This window comes from Hippocampus comes, unplaced genomic scaffold (assembly GCF_001891065.2).
Source record: "Hippocampus comes isolate QL1 unplaced genomic scaffold, H_comes_QL1_v1.1 scaffold174, whole genome shotgun sequence".
In the NCBI taxonomy this organism is placed as follows: Eukaryota; Metazoa; Chordata; class Actinopteri; order Syngnathiformes; family Syngnathidae; genus Hippocampus; species Hippocampus comes.
The window spans coordinates 8,907,035-8,930,808 of record NW_017805983.1 but is presented as its reverse complement, the minus strand read 5'-3'; the positions used below and the strand labels follow the sequence as shown (position 1 = coordinate 8,930,808).

At 43.1% G+C, this 23,774-nt stretch overlaps 2 protein-coding genes across 12 annotated transcripts in view; both read left to right on the top strand.

Annotated features, from left to right (window-relative positions):
• The window catches only part of plch2a (phospholipase C, eta 2a), a 127,007-nt gene extending 115,517 nt beyond the window's left edge, over window positions 1-11,490 (top strand). For 9 of the 11 annotated variants that reach the window (XM_019891116.1, XM_019891115.1, XM_019891117.1 and 6 more), the window contains 3 exons: window positions 730-809; window positions 5,134-5,506; window positions 8,903-11,490. In XM_019891116.1, the coding sequence (XP_019746675.1) occupies window positions 730-809; window positions 5,134-5,506; window positions 8,903-10,494 (2,045 nt within the window). In that variant the 3' untranslated portion in view covers window positions 10,495-11,490. Of the gene's footprint in view, window positions 1-729; window positions 810-5,133; window positions 5,507-7,062; window positions 7,092-8,902 lie in introns of all 11 variants that reach the window. The other 2 variants (XM_019891122.1, XM_019891123.1) reach the window with 2 other exon arrangements.
• A 2,503-nt stretch (window positions 11,491-13,993) lies between these two features.
• LOC109528469 (probable glutamate receptor) lies at window positions 13,994-20,222 on the top strand. Its single transcript, XM_019891125.1, has 10 exons — window positions 13,994-14,135; window positions 14,238-14,313; window positions 16,474-16,505; window positions 16,702-16,887; window positions 17,250-17,473; window positions 17,798-17,895; window positions 18,377-18,594; window positions 18,693-18,912; window positions 18,987-19,237; window positions 19,398-20,222. The coding sequence occupies exons 2-10, from the start codon at window positions 14,250-14,252 to the stop codon at window positions 19,494-19,496; spliced, it is 1,392 nt and encodes a 463-aa protein (XP_019746684.1). The 5' UTR covers window positions 13,994-14,135; window positions 14,238-14,249; the 3' UTR covers window positions 19,497-20,222.
• Window positions 20,223-23,774: the final 3,552 nt, after the last annotated feature.

The window sequence follows — 23,774 nt, the reverse complement described above, 5'->3', positions numbered from 1 at the left end:
TACTGGACTGTCCGTCGAGCCGCAAGCAATTCACTCTGAGCATGGAAATAGCCCGAATCGGACTGAGCAAGAATCGCTTCCTCGTTTTACAAAGTCTCGTAGATTTGAGTCTTCCAGACTCCAAGCGTCTCCTGAATGTTTCGTACTTCGTAACCTACTTCGTTTAATGAGATACACTTCATTTTCTCTTCCGCGGCCATTACCGCTCCTCTTTGTTTGGATGCCATGCTCTAATAAAGGAAGTAAAAATGTTCGCAATTCCAGTAAAACTCACTGCAACAAAGAGTCGCTTGCATGTCGCCGTTTTGGATCCAATGACAGAAAATAGCGGTGGGGATACATCTACTTCGTCGTATCGAGCGCGACTTACTTGAGTTAGTGCTCCTCCGAGCTTCCGTATCGTCTCCCCCTCCCTCCTTGTGCTCTGCGACTTCAAGTAACTGCGCCACCTGGCGTTTAAATGCCTGTATTACAAGTCCAAATGAAATGAATGCAATAATTTACATTGAACCTTAATTGTGTACTGTACCAACCTTCGGCGGGCCGGATTAAAAAGACCAACGGGCCGGATCCGGCCCGCGGGCCGTAGTTGCCCATGTCTGGTTTAGGGTGATATATGTTGTGTCTTGCTGCACGCCGACTACCACAGTAAACACCTACCTGTGTATTTGCATCGAGAATCTTTTTGAAATGTCTTTTTTTTTTTCCACCTTTTGTGTTTGTGTGCAGGTTATCGCCATGTGTACTTAGAAGGTATGGAGGAGGCTTCCATCTTTGTTCATGTAGCTGTACATGACATCGCTGGTAAGGTAGGTATTGCCGTCAAAGCCACATGGATAGCTAATACTCCCTCCCCGTGCCCAATTTAACATTCGAAAACTGTGAAATAAAAAATGTAAATTTCTCTACCAGATGATTTGTAAATTGACATAGGGACAAGTGGATTGGATCTGATTTCCCACCTGAGTTGCAGACCCGATTATAAGTCTACATATCTTTTTTTAAACTACACAAAGAAGTAAAAGTAGATGCATCGTTATTTTGCTTACTCTGTTTATTGTCGGTGATGTGCATATCCAACTATTTTGGATTTATGTTCAAGGAGGCTTCAAATAGGGTTAGTCTGTGTTGTTGCTGATATTTCAACTTTGAGAAAGAATGTAGCTGTCGCTATAAACAATTGTGCTGCTTCCTCTGTCTCAGTGTACTCAGCCGTTTCCAGTCACTTGTAAATCCGTTCTCCACATTGTCCTTGTTTTGAACTTTGTCTTTCGCTGAAGCTCTGTACTTCTTGCTGTGCTTTGTATCTTACTTCCCACCGCACCGGTGTTTTGTCTTTTTCATCTGTTCCTGTCTGATTCTCTCTCACTCTGCCTCTGTCTCTCTGTAATTCCAGTGGACCGCTCTTTTACCAAATGATTCATTTCGAAGCAGGACATTTTTAGGAACGTTGAAGCTGCCACTCAAAGCTCAGGTGTAGTGACACCCAGTCGGCACCTTGCATGAGCCCAGTTGACACACTCCCCCTTGCACATATCCCACTCGTCCGCTTTACATGCAAGAGCAACTCATGCCTCGCATGAGTTATTGAAGGCTTGGCCTATCTCCACTTTCCGTGATCCATCAAGTAGATCCAATGTCTTTAACGCCAGAGCTTTTTGAAAACAGAAATGTTCATTCAGGAATCTGCCCAGCATCCTTCTGTTTTTTTCTGCATTCAATTGGATTATTCCATCATTCTAAATCTGTCCAGTATATTAAAACAAACATTTCTACTTGAAAAGGAATGGTTACACGATAGATAGACTTGACTCCTAGTTAGACCCACTGCTGGTGCTGACAATTTAAACTTTAAATTTGTATTTAAGTTTGCATATATAAATGTAGTCCCTTAAATTTCCAAGCTGGGTATAACCTCTAATCATATTTAATATTTTTCCACTTCCCCAGTTTAATACATTTATTTTCGTGCCAAGTGCCAAATGACCATGACTTCACCTTGTTGCCATTTTAAGGCTGTCAATACCAGGCTTGGACATAGGAAACGGTTGCAGGGTTCAGAGTAAAAGTAGAGATTTATTGGAGGGCCGGTCAATCTGTGGCAAGAGGCTAATGAGGCGAATATATGAAAAACATTACAAAATAGGTGTGCCTCATAATCCAGTGCGCCTTTTAGTGTGGAAAATACGGTAGTCAATACACTCACCAGATTCTCAAATCTCCTCATTCCCCATTCTCCAAGCCTGCTTCTCTTTACCCCGGTCCCGATCAGTGTAGGAAGCTGGCCATGTTGTATACAGTACCTGTTGTTACTCACAGACCGCAATGATATTGTCCCGAACTGATTTTATTTCCTCACACTGTGCGTCTGTTTGTGCTTGTGCTGCGTGTGATGTACTAAGGTCTTGATAGCTAGCCGTTTAGTAAAGCACCGGGTGACTGTGATGATCATTTTTTTCCTCCATTGTTCTCGAATCTCCAGTTAAAACTCACCAGTCCAGGATGTTGTTTGTGACCTGATACATTCTCGGAACCAATTGGCTGACGAGAGGCGATTTGGGACAAAAGTAAAAAATTTTCCAACTTGAGTGAATGTACGGATTTTTGGTGAAAACGCGTAATCGGCGCTGCCCCGCATGACTTTGTGCCCGACCACGCGAACTGTATTCCCTATGCATGGAATCGCTCTGCCAGAAACGCTCACTTTGCATTCAGTGTGACGTAGCGTGATAATGTCAACGCAAGAATAACACCAGCTTATTATGATTATTTCCTTGGTTGCTGGTGTTATTTTCTTGTGAAAGTGGAGGAACTAAGTAAAACAAAATGGGGTGGCTGCGATTGGCTGGCAACCGGTTCAGGGTGTCCCCCGCCTACTGCCCGAAGGTGATTGGAATAGGCTCCAGCACCCCCGCGACCCTTGTGAGGATAGAGCGGATCGGAAGATGAATGAATGAAAATGGGGTGGACCAAGTGAGAGGGGTGTAATTTGCATGGATCCTTTGGAAGATGCAGGGTTTTAGTCGAGTTTGGAATGAAATGGCTTACTTTAATCAGGACGGATGACTGTCCTCCTCTAGAGCAATGGCTTCTTTTCTGCATCGATTACGGTGCTGAATTTAACATCCATGCAGCTCCTTGGGCTCAGCTATTGGACACCTCCTTCCACAGAGATCATTGCTTTTGTACAAGTGCTATGGACTCCACATGGCCAACGAGAGAAAATTTAAATTAGCTGCTCTTTTCTTCATTTTGTCATTCTCTTAACAGTGAACTTATTGTTTTTCTGTGATACTTTGAAGTGGGCAAAAGTAAAGATACCCAGATAACATTTGGTAACAATTGATGATGGTTTTTGAACATTTTAAACAACATACAGGTACGTTGTTTTGGAATCGACTGATTATCTACACTTACTTTGCTGATGTCACACCGATCAATTTGGCTGAAGAAAAAGGGGCATACCAGAGACAATTATTTTTTTCATGCATTGATCCAAAATGAATTGATTTAATTGAATTGAATTGAATGTCAATTTCATTTTGATGAGCAAAGAAGTAAATTGAGTTTTAAGGGAAAAATAGACCATCTGGCATGCATCGTCCCTTTAAGATCACCTACATAAATACCTGAGTCATTGGCATAGGTGTAGGGGTGTCCAAGTAAACATTCAATATTTAAAACAGGCTTACTTTTTAGATTCAGAATATTTAGGACACTGACTTCTTTTTGAGAAGACTTGCTTTATTTAATGTTGTCTGTACCTCACTGTTTCTGTTACTTCAGTACCAATACTTGGACTACTTGGATCTACTTCCGACATTATTTTAAAATTCATTTCCATCCGTGTTTACTTGGAGGTCATTCCAATGCCAAATCACCCAATAAAAATCTGATTTTAGGATTTTAGTTTTAATGAAACTTGCTGTTGATCAATCGGAGCAGAGGTTCAGAGCTACGGCCCACCGAATTTTAATTAGTTCGGCAAAAAGGGGTATGACCCTCCTCACTTGAACCCTTCAATCTCAGGAACTACTGGGTCAATTTTCGCAAAACAATATGTAAAATGTGGATGTCTTGTTGAACTCCCTTTCCAACAATACCTGATTTGTGAAGATTGGCCCAGTATTTCTTCAGATATAAATGTTCAAAGGAAGGTGGCCACGCCCTTTTTTGACAAACTAAAAGTCGGTGGAACGTAGCTCGACCCCCTGCTCCTGTTGACCTAAAATTTGAGATTTAGTGTTGTGCCATCACTATCAACAAGTACATCAGGTTCCATTAAAATCAAAATCCACTTGGTTAAACTCACTGAGTGATTTGGCCTGGAATGAACCTTTGGAATGATATTGGACGCAAGCAGACCTTCACAGTCATCACATTGTCTGGATGTTATTGACAGTCAGACGTTCTCATTGTCACAGCCATTGTTATTTTTTTTTAGCCCGACTGTGCATTTACCAAGCACAGAAAAACATTCACACATTTGAATTTCAATGACATTGTACTGACTTGTTGTGTAGTATTAGCAATTGCAGTATTATTTTTGAAAAAAGTGTTCAGTCCCCTTGGCTTGATATACAAACTTTGTCAAACTGTTCTACTGTACATAGGCTTGCAGTAAGATTTACACCAAATATGGTGGACCGTGTTTTCTATAACGGGTGCATTGCTTCAGCATATATTGCTCATTGTTGGCTCATTAGAAGTCTGAGAATCTGAAAATTAATCCCACAGAGCTGTTATACACAAAATGTATTATTCTACTCTGAGGCGGCCGTTAAATACAACTGTGTGTATTGTTGTTCTATACACGTGAAGTAATAACTGACATGCGAATAATTTCGTTACACTTTGAGGAAATATGGCGTACAACTGGAAGGTCTTTGTTAACACTGGGTGACCCATTTTGTGTCACAGGAAAGTACATGTGGATGTATTATGTTTTTAGTTGCTCCTTCAATAAGCATGTTCGCTCCTCGAAGACTGTGCGTTACGACAATAATGCAGTGCCCCCGATGTTATCTGCATTATGGCGGCGTTTATTTTTGCTTCATCCTCAGTGACTTTTCAACTTTTGAAGTGGTCATTCACCAAGTGTTTGACAGTTTTGTTTTGTTGTGCTTTCATCAGGCCAAAGCAGCCAGCGGCATAAAAGGCCTGTTTCACAGAAATCCAAAGCAGGCCTCCCTCGACAGCCATGCTGCTGCACAGCACAGCCGTAAGCAGCCGTTTGGCGCCCACCTCCTGCGGCGCACTGCCAGCGCACCCACCAAAGGTCAGCCCAAAGTCAAGAAGGGCCTCCCTGAGATCACCACGAACACCAAAGACTGCAACTCGGAGGGCACAAGTGAGGACCGAGAGTCTGAGGGCAAGGCCTCTGCTTCCTCCTCTCACCAGCCAACACCACCACAACTGCGTAATGGCGATTCACTGGCATCCTGCCAAGCCAATGGACAATGGGAACACCCTGACACCAATGGGACTTTTCACGCTGAGGGTAAAGGTAAGAGCCCTCGTTTTGCTCATCGCCGTCCTCTGAGTGAGCCTTTGAAACGGGCCAGCCGACTGCGCTTTCACGATGCGGATAGCAAGGCGGGAGTTTTTGCTCGAGTCTCACTTCACAGCTCCAGCAGGGTGGGAATGTCTTCTAACTGTATCACGTGCGTGATCGGCTCCAGGGAGAGTCCAGACGCGGAAAGAAAGGGTGGTGTTGAGGAAAGGCAGGGATCAAAGTCAAAACTGGCAGACGACCAGGACAGACATAACGCTTCACCCGAAAAGATGGCTAAGCCACAATGTACAGCTCATCGCCACCCCCGAGCTTCTGCGCCAAACTCACAGTCACTTCCTCACTCTAAGGAGGCCCGCTTTCAGTACTCATCCCAGGCTTTCCTACGACCCAAGCCTTTCCCCAGATCCAAAGCCAGGCAAACGCTGGCTGCCCCGCACATCCAGTCTCTGCCTGATGCTTCACAGAGGAACGCTCTGTCTTGCAACATTCCCCGTCGACGCTTTCCTAACACTGTCACACCAGTGCAGAGCCTGACGCCAGATTGTAGGACCAACCTCCGTTGGCATCAAACGTCAGTGCCTAAATACGGCACTGTGTGCGGCCCCGCCTTCATCCCCTTCGCAAACGGCGATGACAATCAGAGACTGTCACTCAGCGATGACAGCAGCAGCTGTGACAGCTTTGGCAGCCTGAGCAGCTTTGACTCCCTCCCAGTGCTGCCTCGAAGTTCTGTCCTTGACAGCCGCAAGAGGGCGGTAGGCACTCTTCAACGGGAGATGAATGCCCTGTTTGCCCAGAAAATGGAAGAGTTGCGTCATAAATCACCTCTGTTCTTCGCCGGTAAGAGGACGAAGCGTAGTGTACGTATTGTGTAGTTGCCCCGTGTGCTGTAGAAGATCATTTTTAGTTCAGCTCAAGTCGACCCCATATATCCTCCCAGAGCACCTCCTGTCTGTTTGACAATAATAATCCTCCTGTTTGCTCTCCTAGTAAGCGCAAACCTCCAGTGTCCAAAACACTTGTCTTGAAATCCTCTTCCTTTAACCATGTGCTTGTTTAAAAGCTTTCTCCAAAAGTATGTACGAACAAAAAGTAATGAAATCCCTCCTCAAATATTTGATTCAGATTCTGTTTGTCTTTGCCCAAAATACGCCTTCTGGTACAGATAACACAAATGGTAAGTTTGGAGTTCATAATGCATCGAGGTCACCTCAGTGCATCCATCCAAATATGATGACGTTTTTCTTCGAGCTTGCAATTTTACTTAAGAACAATGAGGCTCAGTTTCTGTCACCGTCATGTATATTCTGGACACATTTTAGGTCTTTTTGATATGCTTTAGGGTGATATTTTTGCACCCACCTACCTGGTTTTAATTTGAGATCATTGTTAATGACATATCCATGTTAGGAAGTGCATTACCTTTCCAGTATTTAATCAAGTCTTTTCTCCTGAAGCTGTTCCCTCGCCCCCATCTCCTTTTCTTTCCAGTTTTTGCTGAACTCCTTTTTCCTGTTTTTCCCTTTGCACGCTCTCTCTGTTCCTAGTGCAGAATTGAGGGGATGACCAGAGCCAGGTAAACCTGCTGAAAGCACACAACCAAATGCTCCACTCAAATACTGTATCTATGATTTTTATGTGCATCTCCACTTCACCCATATTTTTCTCCATCTTACCCACGTTTTTCCTTCTGCTCACCATTGACTTTTGGGTGCTTTCTTTCTCAGGGGTTGATTTGGGTTTGAAATAAACAATTGACACACATGCTCGATGCTGGCTGCCACGGCAAGTTTGGTCTTACTACTGGCCCAGAAGGGACACCGTTGTGAGAAGAAATAGTTCAGATGGGAAGAAACTAGTAATAAAACCAAAGTTCGGTTAAACTGACATCATTCTCGGTCATTTGGAGACCTTGAAATCAATACAACAAACGCAACACAATGCTTTCTGTAAAGATTGCTTGTGATGCTTTACGATGATGATGTTGCAGTATCTCATTGTCCATCTAAACAATTTCGTTGTATGTCAGGGGAATTTCGTTTTTAGAATTGAATTTGAGTGGACAGAAATTGGACAGTTCTGTGTGCACGATGCAGGAGGAGTTACACTGTCACACTAACAAGGAGTTAATCAGGGGAAAGAAGAAGAATGTTGATGTAGCTCCAAACCCTAGAGAGCAGGGGTGCCCAAACTTTTTTGACCGAAGAGCTACTTTTCAAGCACCCAACCTCCCGCGGTTGACCTCTTACCGCACGTGCATGCATACACATACGCACGCAAGAGCATATGCGCGTGCATGCATGCCATGATGATCAACTGCCATAACCGCCCCTATGATGAACGAAACATCAAAATGAAGTAGATACAAGAGTTTGTGAAAAGGATATCACTGCCTACCTTAGCACAGACCTGACGCAGAGGCATGGGACGCATTTTTGCTGCGTATAAAGTACAGGAACATCACAATCGTAGCTCACGCGTACTGCGTTAAACTGCTTCTCCTGGCACTCCATGTTCCCATTCTTTGCCAGTGCCATTGGTGAATGGCAGATGAAACAAACTTTGAATGAGAATTAGAATTAAAAAAAAACAAAAACAAAACCGATATATCGCAACAGCTCTGATCGCAAGCTGCAATTGCACACTGCTGAACTTCTGGTGATGCTTGTCACGCGCCACCGTAGGTTCAAGGTAACCTGCTTTTTTATTTGATTTTATTTATGCTTTTTTTTTTGTGAACGTGAAACTGATAGGATGCTTAGGGTGCAGTGTGCACTAACAGAAAAATATATAATATTAATAACACACATACAGACACACAAATCTTTTTTTTCTGCCATTTCCCCCTATACCCTCTGCGACCAATTTGGGACCAGTCCGCGGATCGATCAACTGGCTGGACACCCCCGTTATAGTGAATGCATTTTGCCCGTAGAAGAGCACACTTAAGGGTGTTTCCCCTCCCCTACCCTCTCCCCTCAAAAAACAATCTATAAAATAAAATAATAGGACCGCAACAACCGAAAGAGACTTTGGACTTAGGGGAAAGTATAGCAAGAACTCAAAAAAGGAGCACGTAAAAGTTGATGTTAGGCTGTCACAGGTTTGATGCAGAAATTGCAAAATATTTAGACTTTTTATTTCTGTTCTCGTACTTTTTCACCTACCGGTAATTACATGGGGGGGGGTTACAAAGAATAATAGTTTTTCAAGTTGTGTTCCAATACTTTTATAGTGGAGTGTATGAAGCATATTTGACAAATAGAGTTAGATTTTTATCCCAAGCAGTATCCATACTGGTAATGCAACTAATTACTTAAGTCCAATGCAAAGAATATTCAAATAGTCCAATTCATAATTGGTTGGTTTTTTTTTTTTCCTCCACAGACTGCTCCACAGTGCAGAGCCCAACTACTCCACTTCCATTTCCTGCACAAAATTCTGGAGATGCTAAGAAGACACATTTCATCTGCTCTGTCACCATTCCGAAGGACGGCTTTTCTCCACAGCATTCCTCATCATTGCTGCGGTCACCCCCCGCTCCAATGAATGCCGAATCCCATTCAAATCGCTTACCCAGCAGTCCTAGTCCAATGAATCTAGAAAACAAAAAAACCCAAACATTTACTCGGACAGCGTTTCTCCCAGGGACATCTGCTGAAGGAAATATCCAGATGGAATGCACCCAAGGTCCCCAACCAGTCACAAGTACTCGAGCATCCTTGGAGCACACCAAAAGCCAGAAAGAAACCCTGCGAGCTCCTACGCATGACACAAACGATGTAGCAGTGGTGAAGTCTGAGCTCAGATTAGAAATTTCTGCTGCACCGGTGCATTTCGAACCTCCTTCAAGCGTATCCCAAACAGCCCAGGCTGGCAGAACACACGGCACTCTGCCATCATACACACCAATAAGAAGAACAAAAAGCGAGAGCCACGTTCGAGCAAGGGCCGAGTCGGTTGTACCCGAAGTATGCACAGATGCGACTCTGAACGACCACCTTTGGAGCAAGATCGAGCCCGGCAGCCATCGAGACAGCATGTCCTCGTCCTCCAGCGTGTCTTCCAGCGACACGGTCATTGACTCGTCTCTAACCAACGTGCCCAGGAAGAGTCTTGCCAAAACGATCGTCCCTTGCGAGTCCCACTGCGCCAGTTGCCACCATTCAGGAATCCTCTCCTTTGATAGCCCGCACATCAACAGAAGCAAGTCAAACCCTAATCTTCCGCAGATTGAGTGTTCCACGCCCCCCCATCCGCGCCCGGTATCACCTGTTGACCCAACTCACAGACTCACTCAAAGACGCCATACCTGGAGCCGGCTCTTCATGGAAGGACTCAAGCAGTCATCAGCCAGGACTTCATCAGCTGTTCCAACCTCAACGCCCGTGTCCCTGTCCAAAAGCCTAGGTGATCTTACATCAGATGATATTTCTTGTCACTTCGACAGCAAGTACCGTAGCATCAGTCGCAGCTTTGTCGTCAGATCAACTCGGGACCATCAGCGCAAGGGCAGCCCGCCAAAAGCCCGACAAAACAGCGACCTGACGGAGCAGTTACGGAAGCTGACTGATGTGGAGCCCCTTACGGCCAGTGACTTTGCCCCTCAAAACAGACCTAGTGATTATCAGGAGGAATCCGTTGATGAGCCCCAATCAATTCGGAGGTCATCTTCCAGGAGCCAAAGCAGGGTGCGTTACATTGCGAATCGAGCCAAGAAGGCGCAGGAAAGGCAAAGGCTCCAAAGCTTGAATCAGGGCAGTCCAAGCTTTGGCTATTCTGATAACATCAACGGAAGTATCGCTTGCCCCATTGAGGAGAGGGGGAATCCTGAAGGGGCCTGTTGCATTGCAAGGAGTCCTTGTGCCAGCCCAAACATGCTCAGTCCGGCCACGTCTTTAGGCTCGCCCTCTTCAAGACAGTTCCCAGAGCCTGAAAACAGTGAGGTCCTTTTCAAGCTTCGTAACTGGATCCCTTGAAATGAACAGGTGCCACACACTCACAGCGATCTACTTTTTTAAAAGGTTCTTAAAAAGGATTGGGTTTTTTTTCTTTTTAATTTTAGGTCACATAAAGGTAGCTCCGACAAATCTGAATTCACAAACATTGTCCTGACATATGGAAATACATTTCGCTTCTCAGAGCAAACAATTAGAAAGCCCTGTAAGTCTGCTCTCAACGATGGAGTGGACATTTTGATTTTTATTTTTATTTTACGGCTCTTTTTGATGATGACTTTGATCTAATCTTATGTTTGCGTATGGAGGTAAAACATCCAGTAGCAATATGTAAAGTAGAGGTCATCTATTCTAATCTTTAACCCCAGACATATATAATCTGAATTTTAGAAACATCATGGTGAGATTCTTATCCGCATTATTATTTGTAGCCCACCCGTCAAGCAATATTAGAAGAGGGATGGTATTGTTGTCATGTGAAACATAATGTGCAGTTTTCTGCTAAACGCTGAGCTGTCTTACCTGCTGAGAAAAATGAACACTGTTCATAAATTTGCAATGCAAGATCCAAGTTTTCATTTATGCAATAGTTTGTGTCGTGCTTTCTTGTAATGCAACCAAGCTGCCAATTTTCAGCGAATGATTTTGACTTGTAGCATGTCATAGCACTGAGAGAACGCCTCCTTTTTAGTAGCCCCTTTTCGGTGACTGCATGCGTTATATGCACTGTATTATTTATCCCATGGCTGGGCTTTATTTTACTAAGATTTTTTTTTTTTTTTTTTTAATCAAGTTGTTTAATGTCCCGAACGTTATGTAGGACACTTTTATTGGTGTTCCCAAGAGAATCACATTGTAATTCGTTCTTCTGCATAGTCCATGCTACTAAAACAAAGCACGTTTATTTGTTGGTCTGCTGTATTGTTTGTACTGACATGCCAGTTCTGTGTGCAAACATTTTAGGGACGATATTTAATTTAGCAGTGTGTAATTAAATGAATAAATTCCTAAAAATAATTGAAGGTGCCATTCTTTTTTTTTTCCTTGATAATTGTTGACGCCCATTTTTATGATTTGAAATTCAAAATGATCAAATTTAAGCAATTGCACAGCCAAATGGCTGTCATCATCAAACCTTTATTAACTGTCCTGAAAAAAACATTTTTACCTTGTAAAAAAAAAAAAAAAACAGTTTTGCCGTTGTGTACTTTGATGATCTCAGGCACAGAGGACGAGGGGAGTCACTTCATAGAAGAATTTCAATTGTTTCGTTCCTTTTGTGGCATTTGAGTTATCGCTGAGCGACCATATTTTACTGAACAGCCAGTGACCGCTTTCCCAAGTCTCCAGTTTCATTCATGGTAAAGTTACCCTCTGTGGTGACATCCGAAAAATGCTCAACACACATGCGCTGTTTCAGAGCTGAAGTGTCTTGAAAATAACTCGCTTTTTTTTTTATGACTTCAAAGTGACTGAAAGTTTTGGTCAAATCGTGGACCTGCTCTGGGGCATTCCGCTTGAGAGGTTCCACTGTAATTGAGCCTTACCAAAGCTGACATGTGGAAGGATTTGACCTTGGATTTGGTGACTGTGCTTTCTGCTCTAATTATCAACTCTGCTTTGGTGTGTTTACCAGTAGTGACCTTTGGCAAAAACCCAGCAGACCCCCCTGCAGGAGGCGATGGTTATTTATTTATTTTTTTCGTTTGTTTTTTTCTTTTTGCACCGTGGATGTCAACCTCAACCACTAAACTGTCAACCATTGCCTCATGATTACTAAATTACTAAAAGTGAATTTGTTAAGAGAGCTCCTCAGTTGGAAATCTTTTGAAAATGTAGATCAACAGAGGCGGTTGTATGTTTACGAATCAATTTAAACGCCGCCCTTTGACAAGCCCTTTCAATTCTTTTTGTCATGAGTGTGATCGCAATCTGCACTGCACGGCAAAGCAATTTAAACCCAAGTTGAACCTTTCAGTCTTCACATCCAGAAAGGCACGGAGCCACTTCATGCTTTCTCACGACACTGATTCTTCAAAGCCTCGTCTATTGTCACTTTGTGCTTTCCAAAAACTGACGGCCTCCTCTGGCTCGCTGTCACATTCTGCTGGGCCCTCTTCTTCAGCTCTGAGAGACTTTGTGAAGCGCAACATGCTCGTTTTAGCGCCGCGGACTCCATTCCAGCCGGCAAAGAAATACAAAAGACGGGCTTCATTAGGATTCCCAGACAATCCCAGGCACTCTTTTAAGGATGTATTTATCTAGACCGCTTGGTGCGACTTTTTCGCTCAATTGAAGCCGCCTTCACTGTTCACTTCAGTTCAGGCCTAACAGAATGTTTTGTCTCAAAAAGTGAATGCGACCCCTCCTCCATGATGAAGTCACCACTTATTTTTAAAGTTCCATCAACTAGTTGGACGATGCCAAAACCCACAGCAAAAACAAGATCGCTTTCATGGGGACATGAAAAAAAAAAAATCACGAACTGAAACAAAACAACAGGATTTAAAAAGTCACTTCAACATCATTACTCGTTTTGTCTCTCACTGCCAATTTAGTTTCAGAACAATGGAGGCCACTAAACATTTCAGTATACAACTATTTTTCAATTTAAGTTAAGAAAATCAATTTAGTCAGAAAATATTAAGTGCAGGCTCTCATCGTGGCATCGGAGGAAGCGGGTTCAATTCCAGCTCCGACCTCCCTGTGTGGAGTTTGCATGTTCTCTCTGGGCCTGCGTGGGTTTTCTCCGGGTACTTCGGTTTCCTCCCGCATTCCAAAAACATGCATGGCAGGTTGATTGAACACTCAAAATTGTCCCTAAATGTGAGTGAGAGCGTGGATGGTTGTTTGTCTCTGTGTGCCCTGCGATTGGCTGGCAACCGGTTCAGGGTGTCCCCCGCCTACTGCCCGAAGACGGCTGAGATAGGCTCCGGCAACCCCCCGCCGCCCACGACCCTTGTGAGGATAAGCGGATTGGAAAATGAAAGAATGAATGAATTCATTAACATGAGGTGCTTTATTTTCTTAACGGGCCATATAAAATGATGTGATGAGCTGTAGCTGGACTTGAGTTTTCAATGTCAGTCTGAAATATATATCTCTTATGATTATTTACATTCGGTGGGACTTAAATCCTTCAAAACATTTTTTAAAATAAAACAAAGCAATTTCCTTAATTATACATTTTAGAAACAAATATATCACAATTAAGCTCGGAGATGGATCAGTGGTTGGCAGCATTGGTATGATGTTTTTTTTTTAATTTATTCTTTTATTATTTCCATTGTCAATCCTTTCGTCAGTTGACACTGTTAAAAACAGTAAACATTAGATCAGGCCCCAAGTATTCATAAGGACAGAAAATTGGTTTGTTTTATTTAAACTAGGGGTCTTGCAAAAACTGCGACCACTTCCACCAAATCCCATTTCCATACCAGACAGCGACATTTATCTTGAGACTTTTTTTTTCAGCCTCTGTCTCGACAAACAAGTTTGAGATTTCCCCCATTTAGGCCCTCCCTCTGTCCCTCACATTTAAACTCGCCCACTACCGTCTGCTGTGCACAACCACTTACCCCTTGCGGCATTTGTTGACCAGTTCTTACACTTTTTGTTGGGTGTCTTTTTTTTTTCGTCATTGTGAAATCCACACTTCCTAGGTGAGTACAAAATTAATTACACAGCCCAAAAAGGAAAAAAAAAAATCTTTCAGACAGCCATGTTATCCTTCAACTTGAGATGTATGCAAATGTGATTTTCAGGCTTTTGGCAAGATGAAAGACTGCATCGCTGTTATCTTCACTGCGGCGGCTCTGAGTAGATGGGCATTCGCTGCAGGTAAGACGAAGACTACGCTGAAAATAATGTGTCGACAGCAAAAAAAACAATATGTGTATATGTGCAATTGTATCTTTGGCTGTCATAGTCGCACAAAAAATGCAAAAAAAAAATATTTTGAAAACTTACTTCCAAGAATTTCTTATTTTTTTTAACTTGTTTGGGGAAAATACGATACGTGGTCTATGCACTGACCAGTCTATTCATTAGGTACCCCTTTTGTAAGAAAATAACACAAGTGGTGTGGCTGTTGGTAGGACAACAGCTGTTTACATAATGCAGAGCAGTTCTACACTGCTTTCAACAAACAGTAAATAAAAAAAATCTCTGTGTCTGTCAAAACTGCATTGTTGCCTTGGACAAGACAGGATTTTGCATTCAGTTCAGGTGTACCAAAAGGCACAAAAATACTCAACACATTGCTTTCAAAAAGTCAGGGATTTGGGGTTTTCGAGTGAAATTTCAGCATGAGGCCAAAATGCACGCTAATTGTTATAGGTGGACTCAATTTGAGCTCCTCTGAAATTTTGAATGCACTTTTCCAAGTGTTTAAACTTTCATGACTTTTTGCGAAACTTCTCTAACAAGGAAATGAATGTCAGAATTCATAACATTTTGCTCCATGAACATAGCAATGCATTTCCAAGGACATCCGCTTCACTGCTTTTCCGCTACACTTGCGATCTCCGTTTCTCTTTCTTGCAACCTGCTGATGACACTTTGTGACATTCTCAGCTCAGTGGCCGCTTGCTCCCTTCTGAGAACCTTCAGCTTGAGGCGCGGCGCTGTTGATCCATTGTGAAGAGGTTTCCTAACTCTCATCATTTTACAGTGTGATAAACACGATTGTTAAAACAGCAATTGGAATTGAACCAGTAAATGTATTTGTCCACTCATCGTTGATCAAACTGTGAATTTTGCCATTCAGCTTCTTGTTGGCGAACAGCAAGTTGTGCAAAAAGTACTCGACCCTTGACCTGTTGTACATGTGAATTAAAAAGATTACACTGCCAAAATAAACAAACCAAAAAAAAAAAAACAACCCCCCCCAAAAAAAAAGACTTATTTTGCTGAAATGCTGGAAAGGCAATTTTCACAACAGCAAAACTTACAATATTCAGTTGAATTGCCTAACTTAAACTATTAACGAAATTTTCCAACTTGGAATGTTCAGTTCACCCAATTTTTTTTTTTTTTTTGCTTTTAGGCTAAACTGTAAATGTAGTAGTATATTGTGGGTTTGTCCTGAAATTTCCACTCCTAAGCCAAATATCCGAATACAACTTTTTATGAGTACAAACTGCATGTCTCGAGCTACGCTCACGATTGCAGACGTTGGGCTCTGGCTGACCTTTTGAAAAAATGTCTCGATCCCAGCCGGTTTTCTTCAATGCGATTCTGACCCTGCCAGACTGTCGGGGTCCTGTCACAGCACAATCCAATTGCGCGGCCTCGCGTTTCTCACCAGTGGAGGGGCTGGCGTCGTGCTGCGTTTTTGAAAGCACTGTGATAAATCAATTACCGTAACCAACACTCCACAGGCAGGCAGGCAGACGACGAACTGACAAGGCATCTCCGCTGATCGTAGCTCTTGCCATCCTCTCTGGAGGAGGCTGACCGGGTGTCTTGAGCCTTGTTTGACCCATCGGCGACGACTTTTGTCGTCGCATGAAATTATGATGAACATGCGCCCCTGGCACCTCCTGATCCCCGCTGCCCTCCTCTGATGTAAGGTCCCACAGACGTGCTGGGAACACCACTGGTCACAGTTCAGGGTGATGCCGTGGGGGTTTGGGGGACGGGACTCCTTGTACTTCTCTTGTTTACATGTTGAAATGAAGGGTTGGAAAAGGATCTTTTATTTCTTTACAGAGCATCCCCCGACTTTGATTCTCACATAGCCAGGTGCCGTGCTTTATTGTACACAAGGCCTCTCTTGTCCTTCCGTGGCTCCTGATCTTATTTACTGCTGCAGTTAGAGAAAAACCAATGAGACACAATGCAGCAATAGAATCCATCGGGCCTTTTGAAGCTGCTCCAAACCGAAGTTTGAAAACATCAAAACAAAAGTCGATTTGAGCCTGCTTTGTGACTTTGTTTTCTTCTTAAGAGAAATTCTCCTTCTCTCCCCCCACGCCCCCACCCCCACTCACATTCCAGGCATCAAGGAGTTATCCATCACCACTATAAAGGTATTCATTTTTCTTCACTCAAAGTGAAGTCCTAACTCATTGTTCGAAACTTTTCACATTGAAAGAGTCTAGTCTTTGTTGTTAAAAACTACCGGTATTTAAATTTTAAAAATGTTGGATACATTTTGCTGAATTTTTGCTCATCATCTCATCTCCGATCCCCATTCAAATAAAATACTCTACTTGTGTTTCTCAGCAAGACCCATACACAATGACCAAAGGCTCAGGAGGAGAGCTGGAGGGCTACTGCATCGACCTGATCTCTGAGCTCAGCCAAATGCTCAACTTCAGATACAAAGTGCAACTGGTGAAGGACAACCGCTACGGAGCCATGGATTCTAGCGGCAACTGGAATGGAATGATTGGTGAAGTCATCAGAGGAGTAAGTCACCTCACCTGCGCTGGATGGTCAACCCATTCGCGTACGCTGTAGGGACAAAAGTATTGGGCCACCTGGCGAGGTGCAAAATGTCGTGTCTTTTGCACAAGATATGGCGGAATGTCTGCTCATTCATCCAGAAGCACTTTGGTGAGGCCAAAAGTCACTGTTAGCCAAGTGCTGTTTAACCCCAATTTCTGTTTGCTCATCCAAAAGGTTTTGGATGGGGTTGAGATCAGGGCTCACACCAGCCCTTTCTTTTCAGGGGATATTCTTTTCCCCTACATTGTGAATGTACCTGGAACAATAGAGGTGGCTGGGATTTTCAGACTCTTAACAGGTGGTCTTCCAACACCGTCCTTTAGGAAGCTGACCTGGCAGTGGCACCGCTGACCCTCACTGCCATCAGAGAGCAATATGTTGACATGACAACCCCCTTCATGCAAACAGGCATCGGTTTCATTGTGCACAAAGACGTGGCCTGCGACGAGAGCTCATTCAGCCTTCTGGCACCCTTCTCCACGGAGATGTGGGTGGGCATCCTCATTGCGTTCGTGCTCACCGGCCTTTGCATATTCCTTGTGGGCAGGTATGTGTCACCTTTTGCATTTTGCCATCAACTCAATGTACAACCTGGCATAGAGCAGAAGTATTGTCGTCTATGTTATGATGTCTGTTGGAGCCACACTGCTGTTTTCACACTTACTCTCACTTTCCAAAACCAACTTTAGTCGAAGACATTAAATTGCCCTTCTTTGTTTAATTTTACTTAAAAACCAAATTGAACAACCATCTTTATTGCCTTTTATTTGACACAAATATTTTCATTGTTTTAATATTTTTTCAAGACATATTAAGTACAATTACATTTTAGACTGACATGAATCTTGGCCTTTTTTCCCCCCTTTTACAGGATCAGTCCCACTGAATGGGCCGAGCCCGACACGGACGAGCCCCAATTCACTTTACTGCACAGCTACTGGTACATCACAGGAGCGCTCACTCTTCAAGGTATCCCAGCAACCAGTTAAACGTAACCACACCACTCTACATTCTGTTGTAAAAATCCTCTTTCTCTTTTCTGCCTGACATTCCACGCATTCAGCAACGGAGAAGTTACATTCAGCTGCAGCTTTAACGTATTCGTGCATTTGGACTCAATTGCAGGGTTACAAATTCCAACTTGCTGAGACTGTACAATTCAAAGATTTACACACAGTATAGTGTATACACAAAAAGTGGAACCTTTTTTGTGACACACAAAAAGATAAACACTAAACAGATTCTGATTTATTTTTTCTTTTAAAGAAATAAAAATAAATGAATCGCTTCCGGGGTGTGGCCATCTTGAATCCTGAACTAACTCAGCAAACAGGCACTGTTTTAAATAATATTTTTCACCGGCATGTAAGTCTGTATGGAGTTTGCATTTTCTCCCTGGGGTTGCATTTCACTCTTTTTTTTTTAATTGTCTGCCTGTCTGTGCATTTAGGCGCCGGTCCCCATCCTAAAGCGGTGTCTGGAAAACTAGTCAGTGCCATCTGGTGGGTGTTTGCGATACTGCTGCTTGCTTGCTACTTAGCCAACTTTAACTCGGCACTGCACTCCAACAACAAGCACATCTCCATTAAGACCTTTGAAGACCTCGTCAACCAGGACGAGATTGAATTTGGCACAGTGGACGGAGGATCCACTACGCTTTTCTTTAAGGTGTTCAGTGTTCATTGGCAACAGTGTTGTGATGATGTGATCTTGAGGGCACTGAAAGACTTCACGGGGATGCTGTTTCTTCTTCTTTGCTTTTGAAGAATTCCAAGAGCGCCGTGTACCGGCGCATCTACCAGCACATGGAGCGTAAGAAGAGCTACGTGGCAAGCATGGAGGAAGGCGTTCGTCGTGCGCAGGAAGGAAATTTCGCCTTCATTGGCGAAGCGGTGTCCTTGGACTTGGCTGTGGCTCGCCACTGCAAACTGACCCGTTCACAGGAAGTCATCGCCATGAGAGCGTATAGCGTCGCCGCACGTCAGGGTGAGTCTCAGCTATTGATCAGCTTTAGGGAGCCACTAACTCACGGATTCAAAGTTCTCAAACCACTTCTCCAGGGTCCCCATTGGTGAAAAACCTCACCATGGCCATTCTTCAGTTGAGCGAATCTGGCGAGCTGACCTACTTGCGGGACAAGTGGTGGGCCAGCAGCTGCTTGGGAGAGGACGAGGCCCGCACATCAGACCGCCTGCAGCCGTATGACCTGCGGGGTCTCTTTCTCCTTCTCGGTCTTGGCCTGGGTGTGGGCCTCCTTTTTGGCCTGCTGGAGCTCCTCGCCACGGCTCGCAGTCGAGCCAAAGAACAGAAGGTAGGAATGGAAACATTTTATTCTGGAAAAGGTGCTTTTATTTCAGTCTGGAATCTGTGATGTCAAATGCAGTCAATTTTTTTTTTGTTCTTACCGTGAAACAGATTAGGAAGTAAAGAAAATGTTCAATCACCGTTTTGACTCTTCCTCCCTGCTACAGAAATCATGTTGCTCGATGTTGACCTCTGAGCTTCATCGACGCTTTGGCGGAGGAGGAGAGGTGGCAGAGCAAAACGCATCTGACAAAAGCAAAGCCTAATGCAAACAAACCACGGACAGAGACAAACTATGGCTGTTTTTTTCCCCCCCAGTACATACAAATGCACTTGCCTCTTAGTGTTTCCATAGTAACACTTACATGTTAGGTGAATATTACAATCTGTCCAGATATCTGAGTTTCACAATAAAACACACCATTAAGTAACTTTATGATATCAAGGCAAAAAAAAAAAGGATGACTAACATTTTAATTGGGAAAATGCTAATTACTACTAATAATGTAGGATGTCCTCAATTATAATGATGCCTTTACAGTGTATCTTGCTTGGTTCATTCAAATAAATTTTCTACTCTTCAAAGTTCGGTTTTCTTTCGCTGTGCACAGTCATGAGCAATCCCAGAGATTTTACAGGTTGTTCATCATCATTGGCAATAGGAATATCTGAGTCATGACAACAAAATAAATGGGCTTTATGTTGAAAAAGCAACGATTCAATCATCAGAATTCCCAGAACGAATTTCACCAAGCTTCAATGTTCGAGATGCACGAGGCCCACACATGTTTTGCTTTTTGCATGCCTGCCTTTTTGATTTTCATGCCGTGTCCAAACCTGCTTTCCAGTTAGTGTTGTTTTGCACACTCATGTTTGACTGTGTTGTAATATATTATAACAAATGACATGCCTTGTCATTGCTAGTGAATTTCATTATTCAGCCTGGGAAATAAAGTTAAAGCTTAAATAAACATTAAGCTTGCCTTTGTTTTTTTTTTTTAATACACACCTCTGGGAAAACCGATCATTTGAGCCAGAATTGGCTATTTTGTTAGGCTATGAAACGGACATCGAGTATTATTCGTTTCACGCAAGTTCGGAATTTCCCTACATTAAAAAAAGAACAAACAAACAACATTTAAAAAAACAGTGGCATACCAAACATGCAACCTGTGGATGAAGTAAATAAAAAGTCCTTCTGAGAAGCGAGGTGCAAGAAAGGTCTACACTCTTCAAGGACAGTTTCAATGGGAAAGAATGCAAGAGCGACCAACAACAGATTCTATAGAAATGTGAGTGTGGATGAGAAAATACAACTACACTTTCAGGGGCTTCACACCCACATACCTGTCGGAAGGAAGCGATGTGGTTGAATGAGCCAAAAGCAACCTTCAGGTCAGACAAATGGGATTGAAGGCCAGGTTGAAGACCACAGTGTCAGCGGGCCCTGAGTTGCAAAGGCTGAGCAAGAGAAGATGAGGGAGCAAGGAGAAAGGAATGTCAAAAACCCTCAAGAGAAAGTCCCATCTACATCCCCAAATGACCCTTGACAAGAGTCAAGTCGAAAGTGCAGTAGTCTCAGTATCCCGGGTTGGAAGCCACACATCCAAGTTTCCTGCAGAAATGCTATTCACCGACTTTGACAATAAGGATGTGATGCTTAAACAAATAAAAGGAGTATGACTGAGTTGACTTTCCCACTTTGAGACCACTTGCGCTACTAGTGATGTCTTTCTTCCAAAGCACGCGTGGGTCAACATTTTCAACCATGAACACATCAAGAGGAAACAGAGCAACCGATTGGCACGTGTTCATCACAAATGCCTCGCTGTGACATGGCCGCCACCTTCTGTTCACCCCATAAGAAGGTTGATTTAAAATGTTTCTCTTTTTGCTGGATATCCAACTTATACTGTAGAAATGAAGATTTGCAAAGCTGACCTGATAGATTTTCATTAAAGTGGCTCTCCCATTGATTAGAGCATCACTGCTGTAAGTTTATCCAACTAGCGAAAAAAACTTTGGTACTTCTTTGAGAACCACACCAACGTTGTTATGTGCACCCCTGGCTATAGAAAATGAATGACTGGATGGATTTCATTACCCTTTCTGTTGTCTGCATGTTATTCCTCTCTTTCTCCACTTGAGTATGCTGCTGTATTTCTGCTGACAAGCAACAGTCTTCGTTCTCTTCAGACACTCCTGGAAAGCCTCCCGACATGTCTCTCTGCCTTTATTGGTGAAACCTTGACTACACATTGGAAAGTTTCGATGATGTGCCGTCATGGCCGTTACCATCATCCATCCATTGCTTTAGTGGTTCCCCCATTCGGGTCACACGGCTGACACCTATGCAAAATTTATTCCACAGTGAAACTTAGTTGTTTGTGTCTGGAACTAGCTAAATCTACATAGGAGGGCTGTAACCCAAGATTTAAAGGCCGGACATCTTGACTGTGAGGCTAACATGCCAACCATCACTTCACTATGCGGATAAGCAGGGTGGTAATAGTTTTGGGATTTTTTCCTTGCAGTTAGTTTTAATTTAAGTTAGATTTTTGTTGTCATAATTCGTTTTTAGAGCATATTTGTTTGTTTTTATTTTGTTGAAAATGCTTAATTTTAGCTTTTATTAGTTTTAGTCGTGTGTACGAAATCAAACTCCCATTCTCCAACTTCTGTTTGCCCTTTCCTTTTTCTATATCCATGTACAGCAATACCGAAAGAAATGCATTTAAAATGAACCCTGAAAGCTCATGTATGATATTAATTGACAAAGATGAACATGACTGACACTTTTTGCTTTAATTTCAGAAATGTAAGGTTTATTTTAAATTACTTTACTTTTTTTTAAAGCATTTTCATTTCATTTTCTTAACAAAAACCTTTTCTTTTCCCAATTTTTATTTCAGTTATTTTGCTAGTTTTGTTTACTACTTGCTGCCACTTTATCCCCAACGGTGTGGTTTAAAAAAAATGTCAGTGTAGTATCCAGTCATCCATCTTCTATCCTCACTAGCGTTGCAGGCGTGCTGCAGCCCATCCCAGCTAATTTTGGAGAAAAGGCAGGGTACACTGGTCGCCAGTAAATCGCAGACAACTGCGATCCACCACGAACAAAGACAATCAGAAGTAGCGGTCAAGCCTAGAAATGATCATGCTGAACACGAACAAAATTTGACACAGACAAATTGTGCATTACACTCGAGTGTCAACAGTCATGACTCTCGTGCTTTCTACAGAAAAAAAAAGTGTCTTGGCTCGTTCAAATAAAATGTCATTCAACTGAGAAGCCATGTCATTATTTATGGTAATGCAAGTACTATTCTGTATACACGGTATTCATGCGTCTCCAACAGTCGGGTGAATAGCTGCCAGCATGCTCATTCGAGTAAGTGTCCTCTGGCTGTGTGAAACGACCTGCATGTGAACCTGCTAATCAGCTTCAGGATGCATTGATTTAGTCCCGGCAGGAGAGGCTGACAGGATGAGGCTGAGAAGGCAGGGATGGAACACGATACGCTGCATCCATGAGAAAGAGTATGTACGTGAGAGGTAGAGTGGAAAAAGACAAGTATTGATTTGGTGGCAGGCGGCTCCTGACAGCTGTGCTAAGATAGCACACTCTCCCTCTGCCACAGTCTGCAGCTCAGCTGACAGGGAAGTGCCTAAGAAGATTAAGCTGTAAATCCCACAGATTTCCTGCCGCCCCCTCGGTGCCTTATACCGGCGCCATCCCATCCCCCATCAGCCAACAAACTGTCCCTGCTCTCACAATTATAAGCCTCCTTATTAATGCCGATGACATTGATTCGAATGATTTCAGGTCTTCATGGCAAACGGTATGAAAGGATCACCACCGGATCAAAAAACGGTCCTTCAGGTGGAGGATGCTTTCAGCAATGACTTTAGCGTTCATTTCATACTTGGCATTTCTTTCCTTCCTGTTGAGTCATAACTACGGCACCACCAGTGGAGCAGAGATCAAAACACCCGACAGTGTTGGGCTATACTATTCCACCAAAGGCCTGTGGGTGTATGAAGAGCGCGTTCCAAAAAGGGTGCCAATTGCTCGACACAACAAGTGTTATCTCATCTCGCTGATCTGGTGGGTCACTTGGCACCAAAGCAAGCAAAATGTGAAAATACATTTGATGGACTTTATGTCCCAAACCTATACATCATTGATAAGCGATAACATACAATTTCAAAACTCTGACAGGCTTGTGAGCGTGGCATCTGATATGTACCAAAAATTAGAAGCTATGATCTTGACACATTCATGTCCCTCCTCAAAAGTATTATAAATGTTTTCTTTTTCTTTCGTAATCCTAATATAAAACTGACTACCTACATGGGTAGCAAAGACACTCAATACTGTTGTTGTTATAGCAATTTTGCAACATCGTAGAATGTAAAGTCCCTCACGTAATTGTTTTGAACCTCATGGCTTGATGACAATATACATAACACACAGCAGCCTGAGCTCTTCTTCAGTAAGACACAACACACTTGACACACTATTGCAAGACGCTTTCTCCCAT